Raw genomic sequence first — 25228 nt, forward strand, 5'->3', positions numbered from 1 at the left:
ATCTATGGTGACAGGGGTCGAAATGGTGGTCATTTTGTGAAGGATTAGGGATGGGGAGACTATATGGAGGGGCTTCTAGGGAGCTCATGATGCTTTATTTCTTGTTCTGGGAAGTAGCTACATGAGTTAGGTGTATATATTTTTTGTATTTCTTGAGCACTTTTCAGTATATATGTTACACTTCAATAAAGAAGCTTACTTTCTTTAAAGAGATCTTATAGGGTGCCTGGGTGGCTCAGTCAGTAAGGCATCTGACTGTTGATCTTGGCTCAGGTTATGATCTCAGGTCTGTGAGTTCAAGCCCCACATTGGGTTCTGTGCTGACAGCACGGAGCCTGCTTGGAATTCTCTCTCCCTCTCTCTCTGCTCCTTCTCAGCTCATTCTCTCTCTCTCTCTCTCTCTCTCTCTCTCTCTCTCTCATTCTCTCAAAAAATAAATACACTTAAAAAAAATAAAGAGATCTTATATTTTCGAGACATACCGAACTATTTATGATTTGCTTCAATATAATCCAGTACGGATGGAATGTGTGTGTGTATAGGGGAGTGGGGAATGTATAAATGAAGGAGGTTAGCTACAAGTCAATTATTAAAGTTGGTTTATGGGTGCATGAAAGTTTATTATCCTCTTTGCTTTCGTATATATTTGAAAATTTTCATCCCCAAAGTGAAAAGATAAGAGCAAAAAGCCCCAAACCACAGGGTTTATGGAGGGACATGGTGGAGATGAAATTTGCATATTCATCCACCTTGGAGAGGAAGGGAAGTCACTAGAATTGTCCTTTGCAGAAGGATCCAGAATCCCACTGGAAGAATATGTTTCAAGGATGGGAATTAAGTCCCTGGCACACAGTTGGCTGGAGAGTTATATATAAAAGGGGTTGAGGGGGGTGCCTGGGTGGCTCAGTTGGTTAAGCTCAGGTCAGGACCTGAAGGTTCAATTCGGTTTGCGAGTTTGAGCTCCCCGCTGACGGTGCTTTAGAGCCTGCTTTGGATTCTTTGTTTCCCTTTCTCTCTGCCTCTCGCTTGCACTTTCTCTCTCTCAAAAATAAATAAACGTAAAAGCAAACAGATAAATAAATGGGGTTGAAAATCAATCCCGTCCCAGTAAGACAGTTAGTGAATTGCCCAGGAGTCAGAAAACTCTCAGAGGACAAGACCTTCAGCTACTAGGAGTCAGTCTTGCTTTAATTCCACCCGCAAGCCTCTCTTTGGACTGCGCTCGCCCCCCGCAGTCAGCTCACCAGCCTGTGTACCCAGAGGCTGACGATTCTCAGGTCTTTTGTCTCCCAGGAACGCCAGACCTGGGTGCTCACTGCACGCCAGGTGTGGGCTCCCTTGGTTGAGTCCCAGAAACTTCAAACTCACCTCGTTCCAAACCAGCTCTTCCCTTTCCCTTCCAAACTTCCCTTCTCCATTTCAGGGGATGCTTCGGGAAGAACCAGTGGGGTCATCCTTATTTGCCTCTCCTCCTCCTCCTAGCCTCTTCCCCATCAACTGCTAGGAACTGCCTAGTGTATTCACCCAACTTCTTCTTAGATAGCCCCCCACCCCCTTTCTTTTTTTTTTTTTTTAATTTTTTTTTTTTAACGTTTATTTATTTTTGAGACAGAGAGAGACAGAGCATGAACGGGGGAGGGGCAGAGAGAGAGGGAGACACAGAATCGGAAGCAGGCTCCAGGCTCTGAGCCGTCAGCCCAGAGCCCGACGCGGGGCTCGAACTCACGGACCGTGAGATCGTGACCTGAGCTGAAGTCGGAGGCTTAACCGACTGAGTCGCCCAGGCGCCCCCCCACCCCCCACCCCCTTTCTAAACCTGCGGCCAGCGTCCCGGATCAGACCTCCCCATCTCTCCCACCCCTGTCCAACCATCGTCCATGCCTCTAGAGGGTACGGGCTCACTGGGGCAAGGGAGCTGGCAGTGAGGGGAGGTACATATAGTAGACTTTGGGGGATTAAAGCCCCAATTAAAAAAATACTGTGTTGAGATCTGTTGGGGGTGGACACTTCCGTAAGCATTTAATGTGCCCTCGTCAGCCATCCAGCGGCCCTCACCCCTGTGCCTGACAACCTCCATCAAGTTTGTGTTGAAGTTATACCGCTCCCGGCACATCTTCTGGCCTTGAAGTTGGCTGCCTTGGAGTGGGGGCCAGCCCCAGCTACAGTCACGTTGACCCCTGGACCCCGGGCCATGTCCAGCCTGACCTGCCAATCATTGTGGATGCTATCAGTCAAATCCCGGGGCCACTTCTTTGGGAAAGATGGAGCAGTGGAGCTTGGCTGGGGCTGAGGACGGCTCCGCTGAGGGCACTCGGGGGCCCTCAGGAAGGGAATAGGCACCATTCTGAAGCCAGTGGGTCACAAGTACAGGACCAACCATTCCAGTGTGCCCAGGGCAGGGCCTGTCCGTGCCCAAATCGGAGAAGCCTGGGCAAACCAGGATGAGCTGGTTACCCCAGCCATGCACCCAGCCAGTGCTTAGTCCGATCTGTGAGAAGTAGGTCCGAGGCCCTCTGGACGCTGCAGAGTCACCTGGCTCTGGCCCCACTGTGGCCCCAGCACCCACGGGACCTTGGGACCTCCGACAGATGGCTGTGGTCATCTTCACCCCCTTTCTCGTGCTGCTGGGGGACCCCAGAGGGCTGAGCGCAGCTGGCGGCCGCCATGTCCTTACCCCTCTGCGGCACTGTGTCCTTGCTTTGCTTCCAGGCCTTTCCGATGGCCAGCACCCTCTCACCCGCACACGTTTATACGGTGTGCAGAGAGCTTTCCTGCCTCCCCACAAGCTCATCTGCTGGCTTCTCAGTTCCTTACTTCTGGAGCACAGAACCTACCAAACCCCCCAGATCTGGGTGTGTCTTTTACAATCTTCATTCAGAATAATAACGCTAAATGCAGTCAGAGTAACAGCTGACATCTGTTGAGTCCTCACCACGTGCCAGGCACTCTGCCAAGCATCTAGGAATCCTCACCGCAGTCCCATAAGCCAGCTCTGCGGTTTTCCTATTTTATGGATGGGGAAACTGAGGCTCAAGGGGGTTAAGAAACGTTCCGCACGTCACAGAGCTGGTAAGTGGCAAGCCAGCGTCACCTACTTTCCTGAAGCCCTTCTGGATTCTGCATTCAACAGGGACAAACCACGGACGGCGTGTGGAATCCCCTTGGCAAGGTAGCTACAGCCTAAGGTGGAGGGTGCCAGGCTGCCGAGGTTGGAGAGAAGTGGCGGAAAGAAGGGGGCGGGGTGGGTGGAGAGGGCAGATCCAGTTGGAATGGGCGTCCTGGGAAGGAGGTCGGGCAACCTGGGTTGGAATACCAGAGCTTATGTTCTCTGGCAGTGTCACCTTGCACGGTCCGTCACCACCAGAGCAGTCGCTGGGACATCAGTGGTCACCATTCACGGTGCTGCCACTGGGTGATAGCTTAGCACTTCCCGTGGATGGTTGGATTAATCTCTACAAGAGCCCTCGTGAGTAGGTACCTTTATTCTTTTGCATAGAAGGAAAGCGAGGCACTTGACAGGTGACGTGACTTACACCAGGTCACCAAGGCGGTTGGTCTGCATCAGCACTGGGCATGAACCTGGGCCAGTCTTATTCCAGGGCCCAAGGCCCTACCCTCTGGGCTAACTTTGTGGAGCCCTCAGGTTCCTACTAGCTGGATGAGATCTGGATTCTCCCGACGACTTCTCTTTGGCTGGGATCAGGGAAGTAATGTGCATCGAGCAGGGAAAGGAGTCCCAAGGGTGGGGGTCCTTTGGGGGTGGACACAAACAGGTCATCTAAGTCAGAGGCTGGACTCTCAGGACCCCCCTTATCAGTTTGATGTGGTTCTGGAAGTGCCTGCCCCTTTTGCGGCCTCCTGTCCTCTCTTGGGCCTCAGGTACCTGGCTCCCCCACCAGCCTGCACCTGGATTGTCTCAGACCCTGCTTCCCAATGATCTAGTCCAAGGCAGGGCTCGGCCAAGGGTAAAAAAGGACGTAGCTCCCCACTGCCCTTGCACTTATGGAGACAGATGCCCATTTTCTGCTCAGCTCACAGGCTTAGGTCACCTCCACAGTATCTGCTGGGAGATGATTCCAATGGGTCCCCGTCTGTCTCCTGAATAGCTTTGGTTCTGGGCTATATTTTTGAGGACTTTTGCATAACAAATGGCCCCGGAAGATAATGATCTTGCCTTTCTTCTTGCCTGTTTGCTAGCAGCCCCTTTAGAAGACTGGCATTGCCTAGACTCAAGGCTCCTCAGCTGTGGCACAAACCCATTGTGGTCACAGCACCCACCAGGGCCCGCCTCCGGCTTGGCCCCGCGGGACTTGGGGGTGAGGGAACAGGAAGCTCACGCTGCCCGCTGCGCCATGAACAACAAAGTCCTTGGTCTCTGACCCAGGCGGTTAGTATCTTCCTCTGGAAAAGTGGATTAGCCTCCAAGGAGGGTAACATCTCAGACCTTTACAGCTCTTTATAGTTGCCGTTGTGAGGGTGGGTGCTCCAGATACATGGCTTTCTGGAAGAGAGAAGAACAAGGGCCCAATGGGGGATAGAAGACCCCAGGGATGCTGCCGCCCAAGTGGTGGTGGAGGGTTGAGGAGTAACGGTCCCTCACCATCCTTCCTGTTACTGAGGCAACGGGGCTGGAGGTAGAAGGGAAACAAGGTGCCTGAATGTCACTTCGGCTATCGCTCAGGGCAGGCGGGAGGAGGCACGGCCAAGGAGTCCCCAAAGCTGACAGCTGACCACTCTGGGCATTTCCAGTCGAGCCCAGACCCCTACAGGGCAGCTCGACACCCAAACACAGGATGGGCAGCGGCTACTGACATTTCTTCAGGTGACTGTAAACCCATGTGGCCCCAGAGCTAAGCTGTGGCCTGTGTTTGGCTTTCTGGGCCATTTGTCCTTGGATAGAGGTGCTCCTTCTAGAAGCCACTCCCCAGGGCCTTCTGCCTCCTCCTGGTGCTCACAGCTCAGTAGGGAGCAGTGAGGTCACTGGGTGTGGCTGCCTCCAGGGAGGGCTCATCTCTCAGCTGCCCTGCTCTCTGGGCCACGGGGCCGGGAGACGTATGTGGACCTATTTGGAACATTCGGTGGAGGTCAGTCGCGGCCAAGTGGGAGGAAGCTTCCTCCCGGCCGGCCAGCTGGAGGGGACTCGGGAAAGCACACAGCTTGTAACGTGCAATCTGCAGCCCTTTTATAGCTCATTCCGGATTTGGATCTTCACCGTGTGCTTTAATTCTCTGTGCATTTTGCTTTCTCCGTGACCTGGTCTTCCTGGTCTCCGTGACCAGGCTCAACTCCACTGGCCCTAAGTAGCTCTTTGGTGTCCAGGAGGGATTTCTGACCCGGTTCCCACCCCACAAACCTCCCAACTTCTCAGCACTGACTCGGCTAATTGACCTGGAGGTCTTGCCAAAAAGCAGATCTCGGAAGCCTGTGGAGCATAAATGTGGGGCAGGTGTAGGGCCCCAACTGCCTGGAGTTATAAAAAGAACAGAAGTGCCTGTGGCGGATGAGTGACTAATGGTGACCGCAAGGGTGTCACCATCAGCTGTTGGGTGAGATGATGTGTATCAAGCCTCAGTTAGTTCCCAAGGCCTGAGTATCCCTGGAGACCTATATCCTTTTTCACCTCCCGGCCTTCACGGTGAGGGGTTCAGACTCTTGCAAGAACGATTTAGCCCTTAGGAGAGCGACGCTCACCCGGGGTAGAGGGCGGAGGGAAGGGACCTCCGTGCTATCCAGTACAACACACTTTTATTGAGCACCTACTGTGTGCCGGGTCTTAATGAGACAACACCTGAGCCCTGCCCTTAAGACAATTTATAAGAAGGGGCGCCTGGGTAGCTCTGTTGGTTAAGCATCTAACTTCGGCTCAGGCTGTGATCTCGTAGTTCATGAGTTCGAGCCCCGCATCTGGCTCTGCACTGTCAGTTGCAGAGCCTGCTTGGGATTCTCTCTTTACTCTTCCTTTCTCTCTGCCCCTCCCCCACTCATGCTTTTTCTCTCCCTCTCAAAATAAATAAACTTAAAAAAAAAAAAAGAAAAAAAGAAAGTGTATAAGAAATGCTTCCATAAGAAATATGTGTCGGGGCACCTGGGTGGCTCGGTCGCTTAGGCGGCCAGCTTCGGCTCAGGTCATGATGTCATGGTTCATGAGTTCGAGCCCCGCGTTGGGCTCCGGGCTGACAGCTCGGAGCCTGGAGCCTGCTTCAGAATCTGTGACTTCTCTCTCTGTGTCCCCTCCCCAGCTCATGCTCTGTCTCTGTCTCTCAAAAAATGAGTAAACATTAAAAAAAAAAAAAAGTAATATGTGTCATAATGGGTCCAGGGAGGAAGTGCCTGCTGACAGAGAGTCTGAAGGAGGAGGCATAGCTTGCCAGGTGGGGGCATGGGAAAAGGCACCCAGCCTCAGGAAACAGTGTGTGCAAAGCCCTGGGGGCTGAGTCATGGGTGGTGGGGGCTCAGAGGCACCGCAGAAGTGATCTCATCCCCACACTCAATGGTACAGGGCGGGAAGGGGACTGCCCAGAGCTCCTCAGCCTGTCAGCAGCAGAGTCTTGACCAGGACCCTGGCCTCCCGGCGTCCCAGCTGAGGTTTTCCTCTTGCTAGGCAAATGTTAGATGCCATACAAACCACCACCTTCACCACTGGAATCACCAGCAGGCATACATTCAGATCACCCGAGTAGCTGACGTTTCCCGGGGCCCGGGCAATGCTTTCCACAGTGCCCCATACACAGTGCTCAATAAAAGTCTGTCCCTCTTTTGGAGAACACAGCTGACAACTGTCGACTCCTGACGATTTTGAAGGTGGGGCTTGTGAAAGCTCAGTGCCGATGGAAGGCAAGAATTCCATTGGCAAAGTGTGGGTGCCTGTGTGTCCCCCCCCCACACCCCGCCCCTGTTTGAAAGAGGGTGGGTCATCCTGGAAATGAGCAAATGTCGGTTCAGCTCCCACCCACCTGACCTTTGAGTGGCAGGGGGTGAGGACTCTTAGTCACTCAGGGCATTCCGTTTTAAGGGCTAAGAAGGAAGCAAAATGCCAGTAACATTATGCCTCCTCTGCCCCGGCTCCCCAAAGGGCTTCCAGATATATGGCTGGCATTGTGTTTATCCATCATTGACGGGAGATAGATATTTCTAGTCTCATTTTCCACATTTAGAAACCAGCTCCAAGAGGGGCCATAGCCCAGCACAACCTATTGGAGCAAAGGTGGCTTTGGGTGAAGAGAGAAAAGGCACTACCTCCGAGGCATCATTTCAGAGACTCAATTCCATCGTTAGGAGGCTACCCTGTTATGTATCCCATTACACAGAAAATATATGGACCTAGAAGAATATTCCGCCTTTCTGAAATATGTCAAATACATATTAAGATATATGTCTGGGGGCGCCTGGGTGGCTCAGTCGGTTAAGCATCTGACTTCGGCTCAGGTCATGATCTCAGGGTTCGTGGGTTCGAGCCCCACACGGGGCTCTCTTCTGTCAGCGCAGAACTCGCTTTGGATCCTCTGTCTCCCTCTCACAGACCCTCCCCCGCAGCTTAAACAAAGCATCTGGCTTACACCCAGAAGATTTCATATCAAACTGACCATCCTGACGTGCACATGGGTGTGCACCCTGTCTCTCAAAAATTAACATGAAAAAGATATATGTCTATATTTTATATTGATACATAATTTAATAATTATATAACAATATATAAATAAAATTATATATTAAATATCGAATAAATTGTGCATTTAAAAATCATATCATTACATAATTTACTCAGTAATATATAATACACAAATTATACATTAAAACAGATTATATGATATGAAATACAATATAAAGATATACATTAAAAATATATATTTGATATATCTTGAAAAGACAAAACACTATTACAAGCACCCCTCACACTATATCTTGACCCTTTCACCCCCTGGGCTCGAAATAGCCCAGTGTACCACCATGGGTGACTCATGCCTCAGCGGGAGCGAGGAACTTGAGAGCAGATTTTACATCTCACTCGCTTTTTCAATCCTAATGCTGCTCCCGCCCCCTCATAGAAGCTTCCAGGGGCTGTGAGAGGCTTCTGGATGGGCCAGATCCCTTAACACAGCTTTTCGGCCCCTGTGAGGTTGGATCCCGCACCACCCTCCCCACAAGCCCCTGGGCACCCCCTGCAGGAAACGTTTTCCAACTGCACAAATGTAGGTTTGGCACGCCTTCTCTGTGCCCTCGTGGCCCCTGTGCCTCCCTCCCAGCTTGGGAGCACCCTCAGTAGATGAGGAGCTCAGAACCCACAGACCGGTCTGCCATGGTCACCTCTGGGTCCCTGGTGTCCAGCACAGAGCTGGGACAGGGGGCGTGCTTGTTAGATGCTGACCACGAGCTAGAAGATGGAGCGGGGAGGATCCGGGTAGGGGGCTGGGAGGGCATCTCGCGAGCAGCCATGTGCTTCCGAGGAGGGCCTCGGGCCTGGTCAGGGATTGGCTGTGAGGGATTCTGGGTATCAAGACTCAAAGGCAAAGTGGGTGATAGGCATTGAGGAGGGCACTTGTTGGGATGAGCACTGGGTGTTGTAGGTAAGCAATGCATCCTGGGAATCTACCCCCGAAACCAAGAGCACACTGTATACAATGTATGTTAGCTAACTTGACAATAAATCGTATTAAAAAAAAAAAGACTTGAAGGTAAATGCTGTGGGTGGGCTGGGGGGGGGGGGCGGGGGTTGCTCTGAAAACCTCTACCTTGCTCCTCAAAAGGGGCACCAGAAAATGCAGGATTCTGTGGGACAAATGTCCTCATTTCTTCAAACCAAAAACTGGAGAGGAAAAAAAAAAAAAGATAGGGGAATTATTTAGATGAGGGGTCAACGAACCTTCTCTGTAAAGGCCAAGTAATAAATATTTTAGTCTTTGTGGCTCATCCTGGCTCTGTAGAAACGACTCCACTGTGCCTTTGTAGCATGAAATGGGGCCAAGAATGTGTAAACAAGTGAAGGTGGCAGGCTGTGTTTATAAAAACAGGCCGTGGGCTGGGTTTGGCCCCACGTGCAGGTTGCCCACCCATGGATTTGACTAAAGGAGTCTCCTGAGACCCGTCAGCCAAACACATCGTGGGAACTTATTTTGGACCCGGATTTGAACAATCCGTGCCTTCAAAACAAAACGAAAGAAGACGAAAATTTTTGTGGAGGAATTTAAGCAATAATCGGATATAAGATGACTTTAAGAAGTTGAGGTTAATTTTGTCAGATGTGACTGAGGCACTATGTTTTTTGTTGTTGATGTTTTGTTTTTTTTGTTTTTAAAGACGAGTAAGTCTTTCTTAGCTACTGATACTAAACAGGAGGTGATGTCTGAGATTTGCTTTAAAATTTTTTTAATGTTTTATTTTATTTTTGAGAGAGAGAGAGAGACAGAGACACAGCATGAGCAGGGGAGGGCCAGAGAGAGAGGGAGACACAGAATCCAAAGCAGGCTCCAGGCTCTGAGCTGTCAGCACAGAGCCCTATGTGGGGCTTGAACTCATGAACCTCGAGATCATGACCTGAGCCGAAGTTGGATGCTTAACCAACTGAGCCACCCAGGTACTCCTCTGAGATTTTCTTTAAAATAACCCAGAATGTTGGGAATGCAAGCTGGTGCAGCCACTCTGGAAAACAGTATGGAGGTTCCTCAAAAAACTAAAAATAGAACTACCCTATGACCCAGCAATTGCACTACTAGGCATTTATCCAAGGGACACAGGTGTGCTGTTTCGAAGGGACACATGCACCCCATGTTTATAGCAGCACTATCGACAATAGCCAAAGTATGGAAAGAGCCCAAATGTCCATCGATGGATGAATGGATAAAGAAGATATGGTATATATATACAATGGAATATTATTCGGCAATCAAAAGAATGAAATCTTGCCATTTGCAGCTACATGGATGGAACTGGAGGGTATTATGCCAAGTGAAATTAGTCAGTCAGAGAAAGACAAAAATCATATGACTTCACTCATATGAGGACTTTAAGAGACAAAACAGATGAACATATGGGAAGGGAAACAAAAATAATATAAAAACAGGGAGGGGGACAAAACAGAAGAGACTCATACATATGGAGAACAAACTGAGGGCTGCTGGAGGGGTTGTGGAAGGGGGGATGGGCTAAATGGGGAAGGGGCATTAAGGAATCTACTCCTGAAATCATTGTTTCACTGTATGCTAACTAATTTGGATGTAAAGTTTAAAAAATCCCACCAGGATGTGTGGTGGGAAGGGGGGTAACAATGAAACAAGACCAGTCTTGTGCTAATAATGATCGAAGCTGAGTTGTGGGCAAATGTGGGCCAGAGGGGGATTTGGGGGTAGCTTCATGCTACTGTCTTCTTTCATGTTATGTTTGAAAATTTGCATAATAGAAATTTTTGAAAGAGGGGACAAGAAAGAACTCCCTTTTCCATTGCCTCTGGTCACCATTGCAGCTGGTGAATATACGCATTTGGCTGGCGCTGATGCAGCCATTTTGTGACTAAGAGGGGACAAGACTGAGGACAAGAGTAACTGTGAACATGGCAGAGCAGAAGGAGGAAGGAACTAGGGTACTGGGTGAGTCTGTTGGGCTGCCAAATTAACTGGGCATGCCCAGGTCTCTTTCAGTATTCTATATTATGTGGGGTAATAAATTAATCCATATTTATTTATTTGGTTACATATAACCCAACTGATCTAGAGAAAGGACGGGAATGGAGGCCTGGCCCGTCTTTGCTGGCAGGATGCCACCATGGCATCTAAGAGGACACCAGGATTAGAAGACAGGCTGGTGAGAAATGAGTCCTTGCCAAATCTCTTTAAGACCTTCTATTACAACCAAGGGGCTCCAGGAAATAGGAGAGGGTCTCTGTTTTCTGCCTGCCTCTCTTGAGCCCCAAGGGGCCAATATCAGGGGCTGCGCTGGACTTTGATTTGCAATTATAAACCTACAGTTTCGGGAGAGTGAATGGCAGAAACAGAATTCCGGAAGGACAGCTGGCTTTTCTGGCAGCCCTCCTTACTAGGACAAGGAGACCTCCTCTCCCTGAACCCCTCACCATGCAGTAACCACAACCATACGACATCTACACACAGGGCACAAACAGCATTGTTTCTAACTGATCTCATGGTTCAGCCGGTCTCGGGGGTGTCAGCTGTTCTGTAATGTATGACAAATCACTGTGGTTAACTTAACCCGTCCGGGTCTCTTAGATACGGTCATTAGACACTCGCCAAGAAATGTGCAGAGGGAATGCGGGGGTGGGGAGGAGGAGGAGGAGAAGGGTGATGCGGAGAAGGACCACAAGGCATGGTCTCTGGTTGCTCTGGATGCTCCTGGAGCTGTGTCCAGACCCAGACTTCAGATGCGGCTCAAGCCCAAGCTTTAGAAACTGGGGATAGGAGGTGAGGGTGGCAGCCTTCAGTGAGGAGCAGGTCACAGATGAGTTTGTTCTCATCCTAATTGGGCCTTGATTTGCAAAGCTTTGCTTAGAATAGTGATTCTCATATTGAGCATGCACCAGAATCCATGGAGGGTTTGAAAAAGTTTGCTGGGCCTCACCCCCTATTCTGGTTGAATAGGTCTGGGGTAGGGCCTGAGAATTCTCATTTATAACACCTAAGTGATGCTGATTCTGCCGCTGGGGGACCGTGATTTCAGAACTATTGACGTAGAACTTTTTTTTTTTTTAAGATTTTTTATTTTTAAGTAATCTCTACACCCAAGGTGGGGCTTGAACTCACAACCCTGAGATCAAGAGTTGCATGCTCTACCCACTGAGCCAGCCAGGCGCCCCTGGCCTAGGACTTCTTAGTGGGACTGTGGTTCTCAGGTGTCAGGAGGAAGAGATCCACACCTTTCTTTTTCCCTTAGGAATGAGGTGGGAGCCAACGATGAGTAGCCAAAGGGCCAAGGTCCTGTGGTGGGTGGGGGCGGGGAGTGGAGAAACCAACAGGGTGGTATTCTAGAATCATCTTACCAGGAGCAAGGAGTCTTGGGGTGTTATCTTGCCCCTGAACGAACCCACTCTGAGGTCTCATGGAAGTTACTTCTGCTTTCTGGGCCTCGGTTTACCCCTCTGTAAAAAAACAACCAGGTGGCACTTTTCTGTAAGTGTTCTAGTTTTCACAGCAGAAAGGTATTTATTTAATTTAAAATTCATGTATTTATTTTTTGAGAGAGAGCGAGAGAACGTGCACTTCTGCCAGTGAGGGAGAGGTAGGGATAGAGAACCCCAAGCAGGCTCTGCACCGTCAGCCAGGAGCGCAACTCAGGGCTCAATCCCACGAACCTCGAGATGATGACCTGAGCCGAAATCAAGAGGCAGATGCTTAACCAACTGAGCTACCCAGGAGCCCCTTTCTTTTATCTTTTTTTATGTTTATTTTTGAAAGAGAGAGAGAGAGAGAGAGAGAGAGAGAGAGAGAGATTGAGAGCACAAGCGGGGGAGGGGCAGAGAGAGAGGGAGACACAGAATCCGAACGAAGCAGGCTCCAGGCTCTGAGCCGTCAGCACAGAGCCCGATGCGGGGCTTGAACCCACAAACTGAGATCATGACCTGAGCTGAAATTAGTTGCTTAACCGACCGAGCCACCCAGGAGCCCCTTCCTTTTATCTTTTTAAAAACCTTTCCAGGGGTGCCTAGGTGTCTTGGTTGGTTAAGCGTCCAACTCTTGATTTTGGCTCAGGTCATGATCTCACGGTTCGTGAATCCGAACCCCTTGTCAGGCTCCGTGCTAACAGTGCAGAGCCTGCTTGGGATTCTCTCTCCGCACCCCTTCTCCCCCCTCCTGGCTCCTCCCCTGTGTGCACACGTGCGGTCTCAATCTCTCTCTCTGTCTCTCAATAAACATTTTTAAAAAAAGATGATGGAAGACAAACAGAACCATGGGTACTCCAAGGACTATGGGCTTTGGCTTGGACCCAAGTCTTCCACTGAACTTGCCCTGAGCCCCTTTCCTTCTGGAATCCCCATAACGCTCACCCATGACTCCGCACCTTCATCCAGCCCACTCTCCTTTTTCCTGTCTTACCCGGTTTTCAGGCTTTCTCGTGCACCTGTCATATCTTCCAATTGGCTCCTGACTGTGCAGTGCAAGCTCTTTGCGTATCCCTCTCCGCTGCCAGCGCTTTGGACAGAAGGAGCGTTGGATAAATGTTGGAGAACCATCAGCGAGAGAAACACCCAAGCCGTATTCCACTGTGCGAGAATCCCAAGGCGAGAGTCAGGGAACCCAGAACTTCCCTCTCTAGCAGGATCCCCAGCTGATGCCTGTAGATTTCCTTGCTTTGGCCCTGTTCACCTACGGAAATGGGGCCTGCCACCCAGCCCTTTCCTCCACCTTCTGCCCAGACTCTGAGTTATGTTCCCTTGTCCGCTCTTCCTAACAAAGGGTTCCTCAGTGGAAAAGAGCCTGGACATACAATACTGGCCAACAAAAGCAACCGTTATAGCCCCAGGGAAGGGGGCGGGGGGAGAGAACCGGGGTGAGGTTTTGCTCTCTGCTTGCCAGGACTGGCTCCGGGGGAGGCCCCAGCCCACTGCTCATGAGTCAGGCTGCTGGGGTCCCAGCTGCAATCTGTCCCTCTTGACTTACCAAGTCTAAGGCAGGAAGAATGGGGTGGGGCTCAGGGAGGGGGCTAGGCAAGCTTCTGGGATGGCAAGGGAGAAAGTCAGCCATCATATACCGTGACTCTTCCCTTCTGTCCCCATAGGGCCCCCACTCTGCAGCTGGGAAAACTGAGACCCTGAGAAGGGAAGGTCATTTTATCCTGAGCTCATTTAGTGGATTTGTGGGGGGCCAGAATGGAGACAGTTCCAGCCTGGTCACCTCACAGCCCCTCCTCCACATTCCCACGGACACACACACACACACACACACACACACACACATTCTTGCTCCATCTGTCCTCACACACAAAACCACAGTCTGGCTCTTGACTTAACAGAGCTTAAAGGACCCAAAAGAGTGAGAAAAAGGAACTCTGTTTTTCCTGAACTTAATACAGGTCAGTTTGTGATCCCAGGGTGGTGGGACAGGGCCCAAATTGGGCTCTGTGCTGAGCGTGGAGCCTGCTTAAGATGCTTTCTCCAGGGGCACCTGGGTGGCTCCATGGGTTAAGCGTCCGACTTCGGCTCAGGTCGTGACCTCACAAGTTGTGGGATCTAGCCCCACGTCAGGATCCTGTGTCTCCCTTTCTCTCTGCCCCTCCTTCGCTCACGTTCTGTCTCTCTCTAACTCTCAAAAATCAACAAAACATTAAAAAAATACATAAATAAACATTAAAAATTTTTTAAAAGATTCTTTCTCCCTCTCCCCCCCTTGCTTGCGTGTGTGCACGCACACAAAGTCTCTTTCAAATAAATATATATATGTGTGTGGATTTGCTGGTGCCATTTGCAAATAACTGGATGGTATTCCTTGGAATTCTTGGAATTCCTTGGAATTCTCTTGGTATTCCTTGGAATAGAAAATGCTCTGCATTTCCACAGGACGTCAGAGTTTGCCTTGACTCCCGTGAGCCTCGTGGTTACCCCTTTGACAGATGAGGTACCGCCGCCCAAAGAGGAAAATGACTTGCCCTTGGTCACAGACTGGGTTTGGCAAAGCTCAGCCTTGAATAGTCTACTGACCTTTCATCTTGTCTCTTTCTCTGGCTCAGCACTAGACTGGGATCCCAGCCCCACTGCAAATGAGCTATGTGACCTGGGACACCACGTCAGCTCTCCGAACCTGCTTTCAGAAACCCACCGGCCCTCCAATACCGAGGATGAGGAATCCTGAGGAATCCGGGTCTCTGTCCACAAGGCAGGAAGGTATTCAGAGCCTAACCAGGGGGCGGACTGGGAAGAGTGCAGGAACCCAAGTCCTCTCTCAGGGGATCCAGGGATTCCCCAGAGAAGTGTGTTTAGAGAATTTCCACCCGCAAGCTGGCCTCCCTTTAAGAAAGCCCCACAACAAAATGTCTGGACTCAAAAGCAGAAAGATTAGGGGTCTTTATACACTGTATACAAAGATTCTTTATTCCACAGTTCTTAAAAAAAACAAAAAAAATCCTTTCTCCAATTCCCACCTCTGGCTTACTTGAAATACAGTTCATTTGCAAATTGTTAGGAACACATTTATACAGCGAAGCAGGGGTTGGGCTATTTGCCCCGACTACTGAACTGGTCTCAGCAACACTGCAAAACCGGCAATCCACACTCGTCCCTGCCTCTGGATTGTTCCCACCTCGGGCCGCGGAGAAGCTATTAGTGCCAGAGGTGGAGGGTGCCTTATTTATGGAACACCTAGTGCGTGCTATAGTTAACTCTCCCAGGGAGGCTCCCGGCTAGGATTCCAATCAGGTATGTCTAAGCACAAAGCCAGGGAGGGCTCTCTCTCCTCACCTTGTTCAACCACACTCTTGACTCGGACTCAGGTCACTCCCTGCAATTGGGGGCCCAGAGGCGTGGTCTGCAAAACGTGTAGATAAAGTTAGTGGAGGGCATCCACTCCACTAGGAGAGAAAGGAGATAGAAACCCCCTCTAGGGAAGGAGAGGTGGTCACCGTCTCATCACCCAAACGGAGTTGGACATCCCTTCCGCCCGGTGGCTCTGGAGAGTGGGCCCTGCGGTCAAGTAAGGGGAGCAGAGGGGACAAGGAAAGCGGCTACGGACCGTCACTCCGGGGGAGCCCAGGCGGCTGGCTCCGCGTGGCACTTCCGATCAGGCAGGGCCGCTCGGCGCTGCACTCCCCAGCCCCGCGCTCCGCCCCGGCCGCGCAGCGCCCCCCGTCCGACCCGCGCCCGGCCCCGCCCCGCCAGCGTGCCCACCCCCGGCCCGCCCGCCCCGCCGCCCCCTTGGCCGGCTCGCGCCGCGTCCCCGAGCGTCACGGCGCGGGCGGACCGACCGGCCCGCGGCAGTTGGCACGGGGGGCGCTGGCGCGTCGGCCGCTCCGCTCTCCCGCCGGCAGCCTCGGGCGCGTGGAGCCAGCGGTCCGGGCGGTGGCGCGGGGGACCTGGAGCCGGCGGGCCGGCGGCGGCGGCGGAGCAGGCGGAGGACGGTCGGCCCGCGCTCGGCAGTCCGGGGCGCGCTCCAGCCTCGTCGGCAGCCCGGAGCCCGGGGCTCGGGCGCCCTCGGGCCCGCGTCCGTGCGCGGCCACATGGCTCCGTTCCGCACGCTGCTGTCCTGCCTGCTGCCCCTGCACTGGGCGCTCTGCGCCGCCGCGGGCAGCCGGACCCCAGGTGCGTGCAGGTCGGGCGCGCGGGGGCGCGAGGGGTCCGGGGTGCCCGGGAGTCAGGCTGGCCCCAGGGGGCCCGAGGAGCATTCCGGGGAGCAGGAGGCGGTGCGCGCCCTGGGCTTGAGCTCTTTCTTCCCCTATGGCCCGGTCGCTGACCCGAGCTTGCTCTTCCTTTCTGGCACGAGAGGTGGAGAGACCCCGGAGAGGTTTTGGGAATCTGGAGTCTCTTCTTAGGGGCTATATATTTGTCTCTGTCTCTGTCTCTCTCTCTCACGCGCCCGCGCGCGCGCGTGCACACACACACACTCTCTCTCTCTCTCTCTCTCTCTCTCTCTATTGGTCTGTTTCTGTCCCGTGTGCCTTTAACTTTCAGTGCCTCCTGTCTCTCCAACTTGTGTGTGCGTGTCTCACTGCCTCATCCTCACGGAGTCAGGCTGGCAGGTGGTTGCCCACACCCAGTGAGCACCTGGCCCTTACACTCCTGCTGGGAAACACACTGATAGCTCTCTCCTCCATCATTCTCAGGCTCTGTGCAGATACCGTCTCACACACAGACCAGACGCCCCACACCCTCACCTGAGCATGGGGAGGGGGCTCTGGTCATTTCTAGGCGGGACATCTGCTTGTCTGTGAGCTCTATACTCATGTACTGAAGTGGGATCTCCCTAGCAGAAATCCTGGGGGTCTTAATGGGTAAAACCAGAGGAGAGTCAGTACTCCCCCACCGTAACTGCCATGAGCATGGGGGGTTTTCGGGAGATGTCATTTTCTAGGTTTCATCGGTAGTGTGAAGGGGGCTAGGGAGGCAAAAGATGGAGCCATGTGGAAATGAAAATCCCTCCAAACTCCCGTCCCTGAATCACCAAGCCTGGAAGCCAGCGAGCTGTCATTCCTGCTGGGCCTGGCTGGGCTCAGGGAGAGCTGTGTGAGGACCGGGCTGCTGGCATGCAGCCTGGAGCATGGGGCCATGACCTCACACTTAATTCAGTCCGAGTGGGCAGGTCACCCCATGCGTCTCTTTTTTATTTTTGAAGATCTATATTTACCAGGCTTGGTGCTGGGCCATGTCGAAATCTCAGCAGCCTCTGTTTACTTTAAAAAGTTTTCTTTCTAAACTTGGAAAAACATAGAACCTGTACTCCCTCCCTCCCTTCTCCAGCTCCTGTCTCCTTGACACGTGCCCAGGATCCCCTGGGTTTCTAGGTGTGTGTGTTTTGCTGGCTGGGTTCAGAGAGCTTGGCGAGGAGGGCCCTTCCCCAGGCTGGGCTGGTGACTTCAGCACACTGAGGGAGTCTGGGCAGATCCCGCCATCCCTCTCCTTGCCCTGGGGGCTTTCGGGGAATTTCAACCCTTTCCTTGGCAATGCCCAAAGTTGGAAGGCTCGTGGCTAGAGTGACAGACAGGACTCTGGCATCATTTCTTTTCTTCTGTTAAGTTTAACAGGGCCTTGGGGACTACAGAAAGCAAGTTATGTGCACAGAGTACTTGAACACCGTTCATCTAAGTACAGAGATCCAGAGGCTCAGGAAGCACTGGATGGCTATCGGATGAACTTGGGCTAAGAGGTCCCTCCGAGGTGACGCTGAGGGTTGCAGAGCTCTCTCCGCCCGTGGGATTGCCGGTCTCCCCTTACCTTTGCACAGACTACATTGATGTAACTCCTTGTTTACTTCCAGCAGAGCTGCGCCTCTCCGGAAAGCTCAGTGACTATGTTGTGACAGTGCCATGCAGCACAGATTTTCGGGGACGCTTCCTCTCCCACGTGCTGTCTGGGCCAGCAGCAGCCTCCTCAGGGAGTGCAATAGTGGATGAGCCACCCGCGCCACGGTCACGCTCAGGTCGCCTCCGGGTGGCCCGCAGCCCCCTGCGCCGCAAAGGAGCCACCCTGCAGCCTGGCCGGGCGGGGCGCTCCTCCCTCTACTTCAATGTTACTGTTTTCGGGGAGGAACTGCATTTGCGCCTACGGCCCAACCGACGGCTGGTGGTGCCCGGAGCCTCCGTGGAGTGGCAGGAGGATTTTCGGGAGCTGTTCCGACAGCCCTTGCGGCGGGAGTGTGTCTACACCGGGGACGTCACGGGCATGCCAGGGGCAGCTGTCGCCATCAGCAACTGCGACGGATTGGTAAGGGACAAGCCTGGCTACCCGAGCCAGGCTGGTGTGGTTTTCTCCTTGGCTCCCTGTGTTTGGGACTCCTGGGGGCACAATGTGTGGTTTGGGCCAGTCACAGGCCTCACTGCCTCCGGAGAGCTCTGCATGCCCCACTGGCCACCAGGTTCGTGCTCTGGCAGGTGCGGAAGATCTGGTTAGGATGATGCCTTGTCCATTCCCCCACCGGACGCGCTGGGACCACGGCTTAAGCTGGCAGGATTCTCTGAGCCCAGACACATGCAGCGGTAAGGAAGGCGGGCTCTGCTGGGGCTGAATCCTGGCTGGGCCACCCAGTAGCCCTGAGGCTTTGGAGATGTTAATTACTCTGCCCTGCCTTCCCTTCTGTGTGAAGCAAGGATTTACGCATAATGCACACATTTACTTTGTGCGTCCTATGTGGCCAGCCCTGTTCAGGCTCTGGGGGATGCCACAGACATGGTCCACGCCCTCCCGGGGCTGAGTGGCAGTGACGATAATAGGACCTACCTTACCGGGCAATGTGGTGGGTGGTCAGCACCTGCCTGGCATGGGGTCAAGGCTCTGTTGGTGTTAGCTGCTGTTATTTTTGTTATTGTTACGTCCTTCCTCATCCCCCACTGTCTTTGGTCTTAAAGTCAGCCTGCTCTTTCCCAGTGCTCCCCTCTGTGAGTGCTCCCCTTTTTTAAAAAAACCAGATTTCTTGGGGTGCCTGGGTGGCTATGTGGTGACAGTGCCATGCAGCACAGATTTTCGGGGACGCCTCCTCTCCCGTGGTTGAGCGTCCGACTTCGGTTCAGGTCATGATCTCACGGCCCGTGAGTTCGGGCCCCGCGTCGGGCTCTGTGCTGACAGCTCGGAGCCTGGAGCCCGCTCCGGAGTCTGTGTCTCCCTCTCTCTCTGCCCCTAACCCACTCGCATTCTGTCTCTGTCTCTCTGAAAAATAAATAAACATTAAAAAAAAAATGAAAAAAAAAACAGATTTCTTTTTTAAAGTTCATTTATTTTGAGAGAGAGAGGGAGGGAGAGCACACACGTGCGTGTGCGGATGAGGGGCAGGGAGAGAGGGCAAGAGAGAGAATCCCAAGCAGGCTCTGCATTGTCTGTGTGCAAACCCCAAAGCCGTGGGTGGCCCTCTTGGAGCCTTGACTCGTGCTGGAGTTCGGCTCCATCCCCGGTGTCTCAGGTGCTTGCGAGCCCGTGTGGCAGTCCCAGGCTTTACTTTGTCACACTTTGTCAGGTATGAGCTGACGCGTCTCAGGAAAGGACCCCCGTGCTCCTCTGCCCTTTCGCTTTAAGTGAGGGATGCGTCAGATCGGGAGGATGCTAAGGGGGAATCTTTCTTCACTAGCAGGGCTGGGAGCATTTCTCCCCGTGTCCCCGTCCTTGCACGGTGTCTTCCTGCTGATTGTCACACTGCCTTGATGTGGGCCAGGGCTTCTTGTTCTTTTTTTCATCATCACCCCCCTAAGGGGTGACTGATGTTTGCAGTCGCCCAGGGATGCGGTGTCTGTGCAGAGGGAGAGACAGAAAGTGCTGGTGCGGACCAGTGGCTTGACCGAATCACACCGTGAACTCCCTCTCCGGTCCGCAGCCACAGAGGCCGTTGGCTCTTCAGTGACAGGGCTGCGGCCACCGCCTCTCCCGCCGCCCCCACGAAAGTACGTTGGGGCCTCAAAGCTGTCAGTGGGTGATCAACAGCATTACTACCTGTGGTATGACTGCCACTGCTTTGGCTTGCCCCCAGGCCACTGCTGCTGCCTTTGGCTGTCTCTGGAGCCAGTCCCTAGCCACAGCCCAGTGCAGAAGCCTCCCCAGGGCAAGGATTTCAGAATTTCCAGCCCATTCCGGAAAACTGCCCCGTGTCCCATGAGCGCAAGGGGCTGTTCATGGTGACCCAGCTGAGCCCCCTTTGGACCCAAAGGCCACAGTGCAACATTTCTTTCTTTCTTTCTTTCTTTCTTTCTTTCTTTCTTTCTTTCTTTCTTTCTTTCTTTCTTTCTTTTTCTTTCTTTCTTTCTTTTTCTTTCTTTCTCTTTCTTTCTTTCTTTCTTTCTTTCTTTCTTTCCTTCTTTCTTTCTTTAAATTTTTTAATGTTTATTTATTTCTGAGACAGAGCATGAGCAGGGGAGGGGCAGAGAGAGAGGGAGACACAGAATCCGAAGCAGGCTCCGGGCTCCGAGCTCCTAGCTGTCAGCACAGAGCCCGAGGCGAGGCTCGAACTCGCAAACCGCGAGATCACGATCTGAGCCGAAGTCCGTCGCTCGACCGACGGAGCCACCCAGGCGCCCCTACAGTGTAACATTTCTGATCAGATTTGAGTCTGTATCTGTGTGTGGTCTTTGGATTTAAACCCCATCTTCTTTAGCACCTCAGGTCCCAAAAGGCCTTCTTTCCAAAAAAATACGTACTGACCACTGGCCGTGGGTGAGGTCCTCAGGGAGACGTAAGAAAATGAAAGTGACCCGAGGAATATAGCAGCAACAGCCCCAGCCTGCACGTGGGGACGTGCACTCATTGTCTTCACCCGCTGTATAGATGGGGAGACTGAGCCGTCGGGAAGGGGGGTAGATCTGAGGATAGGCAGAGAGCTTGTTTGCCCAACGCCGTATGGTTTGTAAACCCGCCGGTCGTACACAGTGTGTATGCAGATGTTGTTATTACCCTGCTTCGCAGAGAGCCCCGTCCCTGCCCTCAAGGAACTTGGGTGCCAAGCAGGAGAAACACCTCTGGTAGTTTCTGCGTTAACTTGTTGCCATTCCAGAGCACGATGGAGATGGTGCTCAGGAGATGGGAGCGATTGTTGTCTTTGGTGCCCGGGAACGTCACGTTTGAACTGGGCCTTGAAGGGTGGGTAGAAGTTTGCTGAGGCCAGAGGGCGAGGAGGGCGTTCTGGGCAGAAGCTCTTCCTTCTTCAAGCCACTGAGGGTACATCCCCATGCTGGATGGAACCGGGGAGGGGATCCCAGAAGACGCACTGGGAAGGTGGGCCTTGGCCTGACCTTGAGGGAAGGGCAGGATAGGAGAGGGGTCCTCGAGTAGGAATGGGGCAGCCTGTTAACTGCAAAGAGTCTGAGCTGGGAGTTGGAGACGTGGCTGTGTGACCCTGGGCATGCTGCTCTCCTTCTCTGGGCTCCACTTGCCTCTTAGGTGCACCTCAGAGGATGGGATAGAGGGGCTCAGAGCCCCTTCCAGCTCTGGCATTGGTGCTTTGGGACTCGGGGCAGGCCAGCTGAAGGAATTTGAAGCCAGGCCTCTCTAAACCTATGGTTGAGGCCTCCTTGCCTGGCGGGTTCTAGGACATGCTCTGTGCCAGACCAGGCTTCATTGCAGGTACCAGGAGGAAAGACAGCCAGCCCTGAGTTTGGCCCTCATGGCCAAGCCAACCTTCCAACTGTGAGAAGGGCTTGAACAAAGACGCTTTGTGTGGATAGACTGCAGCCATTTGGATCTTAGCTGCGCTGGGGGGAAGCGCCATCTCTGAACTGGTGGCTTGGTCCTCATTGCCAACTGGAACCCACCCGGGGGTAGGGGGCGGGCAGCAAGTGTCACTGCCATCCCATAGAACCACTCCCCCACGGACACCTGGGACAGACGCTGGGACGGTGCTGTGCCCTGCGGTTAATTCATGCCAAAACTGACCTCGTTTCCCACCTGCTCTTCTGGAGGGTCTTGTGTGTCACAGTGGCGGGGAGAGGGTCAGGAAGGACCCAGGAATGAGGAAGCTGGGACCTCTGCCCTGGATGAGTTTGTGGGATAATGGGGACCCAGACATACGAGCAGACAAATCACGATTTTGTGTGAGGCAGCAGCAGAAGGATCCACTTATTTTGGTCGGGGCATCTAGGAAGCCTCCCTGAAGGAGGTGGCATTGGCTCAAGACTGTTCAAACATTATAAACGTGAAAGGCAGTGCTGGGCCTCTGGCCAGCAGAGAGAATGACTGGCATAGGGCAGGCTTGTGTGGGGGAAGGAAATAAGGGATGTGGGCGGCCCCTTCTACCTGCAAATTGTTTCCCCTGGGGCGGTGGGGGGGGGGGGAGCCGTCAGACCCTAGGATACCCAACTGGGAATGTGCCCAGGCAGGACCACTCTTCAGAGCCTGTCTCGGGGAGCCCAGCCAGTCAGTGCAGTGGTTCTCCCGACACTCCTGTGACCCCCAGCCTCTGAGGGCCTGTGGGCAGGGAGGACCCAGGTCACCTCAGGACCCCGGGCTGGGGGCCAAGTGCAGAGCAGGTCCCCTGTTAGCGATTATGGCTCTGAATTCCTGGGAGGAACACAGAGGCCTGGGGCAGGGGCCAGTTCTTTGTGGGCCAGGAGGGATTGGGGGTGCAGGAATGGGGTCAGCGGAGTGGGGCCCCATGAACCATCTAGATCCCAGACTGCCCGAAAGGCTCTTTCCCCCACTGCCTTCTCTGCCTCCCTGTGTCCTGGGCCTCGCTGCCCCTGCACTGGGGGTGGCGGGGACTTGTCTGTGCTGTGCGTCCCCCCTTTGCCTTCAGTGACTCTGTGAGTCACGGGCCTGGTGTGGAAGCAAGGCACATGTAAGCTCTGTCACCATCTGGTTCCGTTTTTCACCCTCTGCAGATCATGCATATTTAAGGGGTTACAGAGTAGACCCCTGGCAGGCTGTGTGAGGAGGGGCAGCGGGGCTGGGTCCCAGCCTTGCTTCTTACCCCTGCCTAATGTACAAATCACAGCATCTCTCTGAGGCTCTGTCCTTTGCCTTTAGAATGGGCTTACAGTGGGGTAGGGAGCAGATGGGGAGGAGGTTTCTTTACGGGGTGGTGAAATTCTAAAATTGATTGTGGGGCAGTTGCACGGCCCTGTGCATATACTAAATACCATTAAATTCTACGCTTTAAGTGGGTGAATTGTATGGCATATGAATTATATTTCAGTAAAGCTGTTACAGAATGTGCCCGGCCAGTAGAAAGGCCTAGACAGGTGCTGTTAGTAATTGTGAGGAGACAGTCTAGGGCGACAGAAAGTGCGGGGTCTCTTCGCTCTGGTCCAGACTGGCTGCGTGACCCTGAATGTGTGTCTAAATCGCTCTGTGTATAGATTCCTCACCTTCAAAAGGAGAGAAGGGCAACCATTTGTAGGCTTGTACAGAGAATTAAATAAGATGATATGAAAAAGCGAAGCATCTGGTGTATGGTGGGGTCTTAAAAAAGGAAATTATTTCAGTGGCTCTTGATACTAATATTTATTACTTCTCATAGCATTTACTAAAGTAATTACAGTTATTATTAATAGTGGAAAACACTGTAAATATTATCAGATGCCCTTGCGTTGCAGCAGGATGTAGATTAGCAGCGTTCTCTGGTGTGGGTTTGAGGCCACCTCTGGTCCCCGGGCTGGCCAAGCCCTGCCTTCCCTCTGCTTCGGCAATCTTAGCACGATGAGCCGATCAGCACCGGCTCCACGTGTGGAAGTGTCAGTATCACGACTGAGCTGAGATAATGCAGCTGCCTTAATCCGTGGGCCCTTGTCCAGAGCCCGGCCCTTCACCAGGTCCTGGGGGTGCAGGCATGAGACTCAGCCCTGTCTCCCTGAATTCTAGAAGCCCACAGTTTGAATTTTTTAATGTTTATTTATTTTTGAGAGAGAGAGAGAGGGAGACAGGGAGACAGGGAGCGAGTGGGGGAGGGGCAGAGAGAGAGGGAGACACAGAATCCAAAGCAGGCTCCAGGCTCTGAGCTGTCGGCACAGAGCCTGATGCGGGGCTCGAACTCACAGACCGTGAGATCATGACCTGAGCCGAAGTGGACCCTTAACCGACTGAGCCCCGCCCCCCCCCCCCGGGGGCTTGAAGCCCACAGTTTAAAGGCTGACGTGCCCAGTGGACAGTGCGAAACCAGACAGACCACACTAAACTTCAGTGTTTTATGGGAGAACAAGGAAGCATAATGCACTTGGTGGGTGGCCTGGAGGGGACTATTGAAAAGGAGAGGTGCTCCGAGAAGGCTTCCGAGGGGAGAGGCCATTTGGGCTGCATATTAAAGCCTCAGTAGGAGTTTTTAAAACCCGGAACTGTAGGCATTCTGCAGGAAAGGAAATCCTGTGTCTTTGCAGGATTCGGAAAATGGCGAATCATCCCAGCTCTCCATAGGAGAGGGGGAGCAGTGAAAATGTAGTTTGGAAAATCTGTGCCTCACCGTGGAGCTTAGACTTGCCCCTGTGGCCATAGGGAGCCATGGGGGGTCTGGAAGCAGGAGTTACATTAGTATTGGTGGAAGATGCTGATCTTTCCAGATGCACGTTGGTACGGTGCTGCCATTGCACATTTGCCTGTGGCTCATTGGTGTCCCTGTCAGCACCTGTTCTTGCCCTGGGGGCCACTCCTTGCTGGCTGGGGAGCCGGTGGGCTGAGCCAGTACCTCCTTGGGAAGCCCCTGGCTCTGTCCTGCTGTCCACCCCTGTCCTGGAGATGTGGAGTGTGACGCCTGGAGTTTCAAGAGGTGCCCTCATCCAGCCACCCAGCTGGCCTGTCTCTGTACATCTTGGCCTGCGGGCTGCCTGCCCTCACTCGGCTGTGCTGTCGACCCTGGAAGGGACAGAGGTTGGTCTGGTCTCACCTCGTTGCTCCTCCCGCCTCCCTGGCCTAGATAGTGGTTCCTGCTCTGCGGACCCCCACCCTCTCCCCAGCCATGCTGATGTGTTCTCACCTGACTTTGCAGCACAACCCCCCCTTTGCTCAGGCTGGTTGCTCCTCCTCTGGTGCCTTCCCCTTCCCTCCACTCACTTGTACCTCCCTCGTCCCTCACGTTAGCCACCTGGTTCCCAGAATCTGGAGGCTGGCTTACACCTTCTGTTTATCTCAGTGCCAAGCAGGGGGTGGGGCTCATGTTGCACAGGAGGTGGTGACTTCGGT

At 53.1% G+C, this 25228-nt stretch overlaps 1 protein-coding gene across 2 annotated transcripts in view; it reads left to right on the plus strand.

The window, feature by feature from the left end:
* The first annotated feature begins 15891 nt into the window (after positions 1-15891).
* The window catches only part of ADAMTS14 (ADAM metallopeptidase with thrombospondin type 1 motif 14), an 81592-nt gene continuing 72255 nt past the window's right edge, over positions 15892-25228 (plus strand). For both annotated transcript variants that reach the window (XM_019444436.2, XM_019444437.2), the window contains exons 1-2: positions 15892-16231; positions 17907-18349. In XM_019444436.2, coding sequence (XP_019299981.1) covers positions 16150-16231; positions 17907-18349 — 525 coding nt within the window. In that variant the 5' untranslated portion in view covers positions 15892-16149. The remainder of the gene's footprint in view (positions 16232-17906; positions 18350-25228) is intronic.

Source organism: Panthera pardus, unplaced genomic scaffold (genome assembly GCF_024362965.1).
Source record: "Panthera pardus isolate Hobbes unplaced genomic scaffold, ASM2436296v1 HiC_scaffold_22, whole genome shotgun sequence".
Taxonomy (NCBI): Eukaryota; Metazoa; Chordata; class Mammalia; order Carnivora; family Felidae; genus Panthera; species Panthera pardus.